This window comes from Siphateles boraxobius, unplaced genomic scaffold (assembly GCF_051911475.1).
Source record: "Siphateles boraxobius isolate OS27281-9 unplaced genomic scaffold, OSU_SipBor_1 264, whole genome shotgun sequence".
Taxonomy (NCBI): Eukaryota; Metazoa; Chordata; class Actinopteri; order Cypriniformes; family Leuciscidae; genus Siphateles; species Siphateles boraxobius.
Window position 1 is genome coordinate 97,501 of NW_027508881.1, and position 10,000 is coordinate 107,500.

The 10,000-nt window shown below is 40.5% G+C and overlaps 1 protein-coding gene across 3 annotated transcripts in view; it reads left to right on the plus strand.

Annotated features, from left to right (window-relative positions):
• Window positions 1-9,372, plus strand: part of LOC143752348 (E3 ubiquitin-protein ligase RNF170) — a 20,828-nt gene extending 11,456 nt beyond the window's left edge. For all 3 annotated transcript variants that reach the window (XM_077245499.1, XM_077245501.1, XM_077245500.1), the window contains 4 exons: window positions 1,684-1,792; window positions 6,387-6,460; window positions 7,105-7,236; window positions 8,569-9,372. In XM_077245499.1, the coding sequence (XP_077101614.1) occupies window positions 1,684-1,792; window positions 6,387-6,460; window positions 7,105-7,236; window positions 8,569-8,838 (585 nt within the window). In that variant the 3' untranslated portion in view covers window positions 8,839-9,372. The remainder of the gene's footprint in view (window positions 1-1,683; window positions 1,793-6,386; window positions 6,461-7,104; window positions 7,237-8,568) is intronic.
• Window positions 9,373-10,000: the final 628 nt, after the last annotated feature.

The window sequence follows — 10,000 nt, forward strand, 5'->3', positions numbered from 1 at the left end:
CGTTCGTGCCGTGTTCATGCTGTGTGCGTCCCGTTCGTGCCGTGTTCATGCTGTGTGCGTGCCGCGTGCGTGCCGTGTTCGTGCCGTGTGCGTCCCGTTCGTGCCGTGTGCGTGTCGCGTGCGTGCTGTGTGAGTCCCGTGTGCGTGCCATGTGAGTCCCGTGTGCGTCCCGTGTGCGTCCCGTGTGCGTGCCGTGTGCGTGCCGTGTGAGTCCCGTGTGCGTGCCGTGTGAGTCCCGTGTGCGTGCCGTGTGAGTCCCGTGTGAGTCCCGTGTGCGTCCCGTTCGTGTCGTGTGAGTGCCGTCTTCGTGCCGTGTGCGTGCCGTGTGAGTCCCGTGTGCGTCCCGTTCGTGCCGTGTTCGTGCCACGTGCGTGCCGTGCGTGTCGTGTGCGTCCCGTTCGTGCCGTGCGTGTCGTGTGAGTCCCGTGTTCGTGCCGCGTGCGTGCCGTGTGCGTCCCGTTCGTGCCGTGCATGTCGTGTGAGTCCCGTCTTCGTGCCGTGTTCGTGCCGCGTGCGTGCCGTGCATGTCGTGTGAGTCCCGTCTTCGTGCCGTGTTCGTGCCGTGTGCGTCCCGTTCGTGCCGTGCATGTCGTGTGCGTCCCGTTCGTGCCGTGTGAGTCCCGTCTTCGTGCCGTGTTCGTGCCGCGTGCGTGCCGTGCATGTCGTGTGAGTCCCGTCTTCGTGCCGTGTTCGTGCCGTGTGCGTCCCGTTCGTGCCGTGCATGTCGTGTGCGTCCCGTTCGTGCCGTGTGAGTCCCGTCTTCGTGCCGTGTTCGTGCCGCGTGCGTGTCGTGTGAGTCCCGTCTTCGTTCCGTGTTCGTGCCGTGTGCGTCCCGTTCGTGCCGTGCATGTCGTGTGAGTCCCGTCTTCGTGCCGTGTTCGTGCCGCGTGCGTGCCGTGCGTGCCGTGTGAGTCCCGTCTTCGTGCCGTGTTCGTGCCGTGTGCGTCCCGTTCGTGCCGTGTGCGTCCCGTTCGTGCCGTGCATGTCGTTTGAGTCCCGTTCGTGCCGCGTGCGTGCCGTGGTAACCTTGCTGAAATCACACAGACAACGTTTATGCCCGCCATAATGCTTTACAATATTGCATTACTCCCTTAAAAAGTAACTAATTGCGTTACTTATTAACTTTTTTAGAAAAGTAATGTTACGTTACTCTTGCGTTACTTTTTTCACCTGGGCTGGGCTTGTTTTTGTTATAAGAAAAAAGTTATATTTTGGGCAAATGTAAAGACCCCGGTAACACTTTGCAATAAGGTTCATTAGTTAATGTATTTACTAACATGAACTAACAATGAGCAAAACATTTGTTACAGTATTTGTTAATCTTTGTTAATGTTAGTTAATAAAAATACAGCTGTTCATTGTATGTTCATGTTAGTTCACAGTGCATTAAGTAAGGGATAATGTAGTGCGAGGCGGTTGTTATAGCGAATTCAACCCCGACAGGATGATTAACAACTGCTAAATGTTAACAAATGCAACCTTTGATTTTAATAATGTATTAGTTAATGTTGAAATTCATTTTAACCAAGATTAATACATTCTGCAGAAGTATTGCTCATGTTAACTAATGAACCTTATTGTGTGTGTGTGTGTGTGTGTGTGTGTGTGTGTGTGTGTGTGTGTGTGTGTGTGTGTGTGTGTGTGTGTGTGTGTGTGTGTGTGTGCGTGTGCGTGCGTGCGCAGGGCTCATCCTCGGAGTCGAGGCATCAGTTCTACTCCGACATGTCGTGTCCAGTGTGTCTCCAGCAAGCGGTTCTGCCCGTCGAGACCAACTGTGGGCATCTCTTCTGCGGTGAGCACCAGTTTACATGCACAGCTTCTGTTTCAGTCGCACTGAATTCATGCCGATTGATGAATCTGAATGTAGTGTTTACATGAACGCTAAACATGTGACTGGGTTAATGTGTGCATATGTCACACGCTTTAAATCGGAATATATATTTTTAAGTGAGTTTCCCTCTGTTTCTCCTACATAAGTTCTTTATTTGTGTTAAACAGCAGACTCAATATTTATCCATTTCTGGTCATAATTAGGAGATAATGAGTGTATGAGCCGTTGTGCCATCGCTTATATTGATCACACAGTAAAAATGCCCAAAACCAGTCGTGTGTGTGTGTGTGTGTGTGTGTGTGTGTGAGAGTGTGAAGTGAGCACTGGTGGCGTCGTCCTGCTCCTTTTCACACACACAGAGATAGCAGGATTATAGGAGGACGAGACACTCGTTTATACCACACTTTATTCATCAGGAGAACCGCTCGTTCAGCGCGTCATTACGCCATTAGGCTATTTCTACATTACACTATTTCTACGTCATTAGGCTATTTCTACATTACACTATTTCTACGCCATTAGGCTATTTCTACATTACACTATTTCTACGTCATTACGCTATTTCTACATCATTACGCTATTTCTACATCATTACGCTATTTCTACATTACACTATTTCTACGCCATTACTGTATTTCTACATTACACTATTTCTACGCCATTACTCTATTTCTACATTACACTATTTCTACGCCATTACTCTATTTCTACATTACACTATTTCTACGCCATTACTCTATTTCTACATTACACTATTTCTACGCCATTAGGCTATTTCTACGTCATTACACTATTTCTACGCCATTACTCTATTTCTACGTCATTACGCCATTAGGCTATTTCTACATTACACTATTTCTACGCCATTACGCTATTTCTACGTCATTACTCTATTTCTACATTACACTATTTCTATGCCATTACGCTATTTCTACGTCATTACTCTATTTCTACATTACACTATTTCTACGCCATTAGGCTATTTCTACGTCATTACGCTATTTCTACGTCATTACGCCATTAGGCTATTTCTAAATTACACTATTTCTACGCCATTACGCTATTTCTACGTCATTACACTATTTCTACATCATCACGCTATTTCTACGCCATTAGGCTATTTCTACGTCATTACGCTATTTCTACGCCATTACTCTATTTCTACGTCATTACGCTATTTCTACATCATTACGCTATTTCTACGCCATTAGGCTATTTCTACATTACACTATTTGTACATTACACTATTTCTACGTCATTACGCTATTTCTACGTCATTACGCTATTTCTACGTCATTACGCTATTTCTACGTCATTGCGCTATTTCTACATCATTACGCTATTTCTACGTCATTACACTGTTTCTACATCATTACGCTATTTCTACGTCATTACGCTATTTCTACGTCATTACGCTATTTCTACGTCATTATGCTATTTCTACATCATTACGCTATTTCTACGTCATTACGCTATTTCTACGTCATTACGCTATTTCTACATCATTACGCTATTTCTACGTCATTACGCTATTTCTACATCATTACGCTATTTCTACGTCATTACGCTATTTCTACATCATTAAGCTATTTCTACATCATTACACTATTTCTACATCATTACACTATTTCTACATCATTAAGCTATTTCTTTGTCATTACGCTATTTCTACATCATTACGCTATTTCTACGTCATTACGCTATTTCTACATCATTACTCTATTTCTACATCATTACGCTATTTCTACATCATTAAGCTATTTCTTTGTCATTACGCTATTTCTACATCATTACGCTATTTCTACATCATTACGCTATTTCATCATTACGCTATTTCTACATCATTACGCTATTTCTACATCATTACGCTATTTCTACATCATTACACTATTTCTACATCATTAAGCTATTTCTTTGTCATTACGCTATTTCTACATCATTACGCTATTTCTACATCATTACGCTATTTCTACATCATTACACTATTTCTACATCATTACGCTATTTCTACATCATTACGCTATTTCTTTGTCATTACGCTATTTCTACATCATTACGCTATTTCTACATCATTACGCTATTTCTACGTCATTACGCTATTTCTACGTCATTATGCTATTTCTACATCATTACGCTATTTCTACGTCATTACGCTATTTCTACGTCATTACGCTATTTCTACGTCATTACGCTATTTCTACATCATTACGCTATTTCTACGTCATTACGCTATTTCTACGTCATTATGCTATTTCTACGTCATTACGCTATTTCTACATCATTATGCTATTTCTACGTCATTACGCTATTTCTACGTCATTACGCTATTTCTACATCATTACGCTATTTCTACATTACACTATTTCTACATCATTACACTATTTCTACATCATTACACTATTTCTACATTACACTATTTCTACGTCATTACGCTATTTCTACATTACACTATTTCTACATCATTAAGCTATTTCTTTGTCATTACGCTATTTCTACATCATTACACTATTTCTACATCATTAAGCTATTTCTTTGTCATTACGCTATTTCTACATCATTACACTATTTCTACATCATTAAGCTATTTCTTTGTCATTACGCTATTTCTACATCATTACGCTATTTCTACATCATTACGCTATTTCTACATCATTACATTATTTCTACATCATTACGCTATTTCTACATCATTACGCTATTTCTTTGTCATTACGCTATTTCTACATCATTACGCTATTTCTACATCATTACGCTATTTCTACGTCATTACGCTATTTCTACGTCATTACGCTATTTCTACGTCATTATGCTATTTCTACATCATTACGCTATTTCTACGTCATTACGCTATTTCTACGTCATTACGCTATTTCTACGTCATTACGCTATTTCTACATCATTACGCTATTTCTACGTCATTACGCTATTTCTACGTCATTATGCTATTTCTACGTCATTACGCTATTTCTACATCATTATGCTATTTCTACGTCATTACGCTATTTCTACGTCATTACGCTATTTCTACATCATTACGCTATTTCTACATTACACTATTTCTACATCATTACACTATTTCTACATCATTACACTATTTCTACATTACACTATTTCTACGTCATTACGCTATTTCTACATTACACTATTTCTACATCATTACGCTATTTTACGCCATTACGCTATTTCTACATTACGCTATTTCTACGTCATTACACTATTTCTACATCATTACACTATTTCTACATCATTACTACATCATTACACTATTTCTACATTACACTATTTCTAGGTCATTACGTTATTTCTACATTACACTATTTCTACATCATTACGCTATTTTACGCCATTACGCTATTTCTACGCCATTACACTATTTCTACATCATTATGCCATTTCTACATCATTACGCTATTTCTACGCAATTACACTATTTCTACATCATTACTCTATTTTACGTCATTACGCTATTTCTACGCCATTACGCTATTTCTACATCATTACGCCATTTCTACATCATTACGCTATTTTACGTCATTACGCTATTTCTACGTCATTACGCTATTTCTACGCCATTACGCTATTTCTACATCATTACGCCATTTCTACATCATTACGCTATTTTACGCCATTACGCTATTTCTACGTCATTGCGTTATTTCTACGTCATTACACGATTTCTACGTCATTACGCTTTTTCTACGTTATTGCACTATTTCTACGTCATTGCGGCATTTCTACGTCATTACGCTATTTCTACGTCATTACTCTATTTCTACGTCATTACTCTATTTCTACGTCATTACTCTATTTCTACGTCATTACACTATTTCTACGTCATTACGCTATATCTACGTCATTACGCTATTTCTATATCATTACGCTATTTCTACGTCATTACGCTATTTCTACGTCATTACACTATTTCTACGTCATTAAGCTATTTCTACGCCATTACGCTATTTCTACGTCATTACACTATTTCTACGTCATTACGCTATTTCTACGTCATTACGCTATTTCTACGTCATTACGCTATTTCTACGTCATTACACTATTTCTACATCATTACGCTATTTCTACGTCATTACACTATTTCTACGTCATTACGCTATTTCTACGTCATTACACTATTTCTACGTCATTACGCTATTTCTACGTCATTACACTATTTCTACATCATTACGCTATTTCTACGTCATCACACTATTTCTACATCATTATGCTATTTCTACATCATTGCACATGCGCAGTCTTTCAGTTCCGGTTTTCAATCTGATCAAGTGTTCACATGTTCTCTCGATCGGATTAGAAAAGGAATAAAACGCTCCTTTCAATCCGATCTAAATCTCATTCTGATCGAGCTGAATCGCATCGATTAAGGCGTTAAGATGAAGCTTTCAGTGCGATTGAGCCGTCAGTCCCATTACTAACGGATTATTTGGTTCCATGTAAACGCAGGTGAGCTGATCGAGCTGCTGAAACGTACGTGTGTGTGTGTGTGTGTGTGTGTGTGTGTGTGTGTGTGTGTGTGTGTGTGTGTGTCTTGTATTTGCAGGTCCGTGTATCGTGGCGTACTGGCGTTACGGAGCGTGGCTCGGCGCCATCAACTGCCCTATCTGCAGGCAAATGGTGAATCTCAGATCAGATGTGGATTCATGATTTGTATGATATGTTTGTCTCAGCATCAGTAGCTTAAAGCATCATAATCAGGGTTTGAAATTTAACTTTTTTACTTACCGGCCAATTTTGCTTCTAACTTTTTAAGTTACCGGTCAGAAGTTCTACTAACCAAAAAGAAGAAATAGAGAAAAGAAATAAACCAGATTAACTATGTTACAGCTTATATATTATAAATTTGGATTTCAAACATTAATTTCTTATTCAAATAAAATCCGGTCATCCATCATCTCCTCTTTCATCCTCATACTTTTCACCAAATTGTTTTATGTGGACTGGACAGATCAATACAGTACAAAGAACATCTAAAAAATGTAGGATGCTTGAAAATATCAATGTCTTTTCTGTTAACCAAATGCTTTTTAATCTTCGCTATTGCTTCAATGCACATGAACAATCGCGCCGTTATTTGTAGCGTAGTGACGAGTGTGTTCAAGTCGGCCAGATATGAGCAGATTCTGTGCAATACGCTGTATTTAATATATCAGCGTTTCCCGCATCTGGCTGGTGTACGTTTCAAACCCTGATCATAACCCTGTCAGTAAACCTGTATGAGGCAGGTGTGTGTTGACCCTTGACCTTTATCTGTGTGTCAGGTGACCCTGCTGTTCCCGCTGTTCCACGACACCGGTCCCAGCGCTGCGACTGCCGACGGGCAAGTGGAACCGGCTCTGATCCTCACAGACATCAACGATTACAACCGCAGGTTCTCCGGGCAGCCGCGCTCCGTGAGTCTGAACATCATCATCATCTGATCCTCGTAGATCTTAATTATGACATTAAACTCTAAATTATGACATACTAAATTAAAATTACGAGAGCAAATTTTGATGATATGACCTAAAAATTATAATTATGAGAGAAAAAGTTGAAAGTGTGACATATAAAGTCATAACTTTTTATCTCAATTCTGACTATTTAATCTCATAATTGACAAAGTATGCCAATTATGATTTGGTATGTCATAATTTTGACTTTTTGCGTCATAAGCACAGTTTACCAAAGCATGGTTTACCCTCATCTTTCCCTCGGGTCATTTTGACCCGAAAATATATATTTTTTAAATTGAGTGTTCATCAGACGGGTCCCAGACTCTAGGACTTTTGTCGCACTTGAACCATGATATGAATACACACAAAAAATGTAATGGATTTGAGGAGTTTTGTGGTTGAAATTTTAAATAGTAACAAATCCTCGGGTCAATTTGAGCCCCTTAGGAATGAATGGAATGCGAGGAATGCTTCAGTTCACATAGAAAAACCTACAAATGCTCAAAATTCAAACTGAAAATGCTAAAACTTTACCATAAAATGATGTGTACATGTGTATCTGAATGCACACTGAAGAGAAACTGGCTTTAGGACCCAGAGGAACTGCTCATTTACTCCATATAGAGATATAAGCCCATCTAGAATCATGAAATATCATCTTATATTATTATATTTCCACAAGAGGTCGGCAAAGACACACAATGTAAGATATTTTGAGCTGAATTTAAAGATTTATGCATGAAATTGTGAGTTCATTTGAATTTAAGTTTAAAGAATGTGAGGAATGTGCTTAAATTACTATTTATTTATTGATCAAATCTAGTTATTTATAGGTAAATGAAAAATCTCCAAATAAATTGCATTAAAAAATAGATTTTTTATATCAAAATAGCTTTCAAAGTCAATTCGAAGCAACGAAGCACATGGAAAGAGACGGCAGTAAAGACACCGCTTTCTGTAATTTGGGTGCATTGCTATAAATCACTGTCATCAGCATAAAGAATGAAAACGTACATTTCTAATGTTGAATCAAGATGATTAATATAGATAATAAAAAGTAAAGGCCCCAAAACCGAGCCCTGAGGTACACCCCTCATAACCCTAACGGTGCAGACGAGTGACCTCGCACTCGCACTCAGGAGGACCTTTGCTGTGAGTGTATCGGGTCATGTGGTCTCAGGGGGCGGGGCATTCTCATTCTAGAGCGCGTTTGATTGGACGGCAGTGTGAAACTGATGAGTGACTGCATGTTTGCATTGGCTCAGTGTGTGTGTGTGTGTGTGTGTGCAGCTGCTGGACCGGCTCCGGGATGTGCCCACGCTGCTCCGGCACGCCTTCAGAGAGATGTTCTCGGTGGGAGGCCTGTTCTGGATGTTCCGGCTGCGGATCCTGCTGGTTCTGCTGGGAGCGCTGGTGTATCTGGCGTCTCCACTGGATTTCATCCCCGAGGGGGTCGTGGGTCTGCTGGGCTTCCTCGACGACTTCTTCGTCATCCTCCTGCTCTTCATCTACATCTCCATCATGTACCGCGAGGTGGTGACCCAGAGATTAGCCGGATGACGCCGCATGACCCGCTTTAGCTCTGGTTCTGGTTCTGGCGACTCCAGTCTGTCCTGCTGCACTGGCTTCATGAACAACATCTCAACATCTCCAGCTGAAGATCCAGGCACCTTCATTTTGTAAACCTCATAAACACAAACAGCGCAACATGCTGGAGCTGAGACACACACAGCAGAGTTCCAGTCTGTCACTCAAACTGGGCCGTTTCTGCATTAAAGGAAGAGATTCTGACAAATGCAGTCTTGAATTACTTGATGATCCTTTGAAGTGTTCCAAACTACTACGTTAGAAAGATAAAACCGTGTTTTTACAATAAAACGCCTTCATTCTTCATCCTCATGTGTAAATCAGCACTATATCTTGTTGTTGGCTTTTATTGCATAGGAAGTGAAGAACAGGAGTCCTGTCGCTGATTCTGAGATATTCTGACACATGTTTATCTAGGCTTTGAGAAAAATGTTGTTTACAATTTCTCATGAAATCAAAAAAAAAATTCCTGTGTTTTTATTGGAACAATACAGTGTTTATTCTAAATGGTTTACGGGTGCGCATCATTATTGTGTTAATAATGTTGAATCAGAAGTTCCTCTTGCAGCATCTCTTCTCTGATGATGTGGGCGGGGCTATAACCTGTCACTCACATGAGATCAGCCAATAGCAAACCACAACCATCCAATCAATTCCTCACAGACACAATCAAGCCCCGCCCACATCTGTTCTTGTTCCTGAAGCGTTTCACTCGATATACGACACAATAGAGGAGAGAAGATCAGAGCAACTTCCCTTTCTTAACGAAATAACTGCTAATGACGGTCTGTTCTATGAATGAGGCATTTTAACATCGGCTTCACTCGTCCGTGGATCAGCTCTGAGTTCTCCGTGTCAAGGGCATATGTGTGATTATACACACAAATAATCCTCTTATGATGATATAATCACATAATCAGGGGCTCCATGGTTAATGTGATACTGTCACAGAACTAGCGCTTGATTCTGAGGTTTTCTTGTAGAAGGTGTGTGTGTGTGTCTCTGTGTGTGTGTGTGTGTGTGTGTGTCTCTGTGTGTGTGTGTGTCTCTGTGTGTGTGTGTGTGTGTCTCTGTGTGTGTGTGTGTGTGTGTGTGTGTGTGTCTCTGTGTGTGTGTGTCTCTGTGTGTGTGTGTG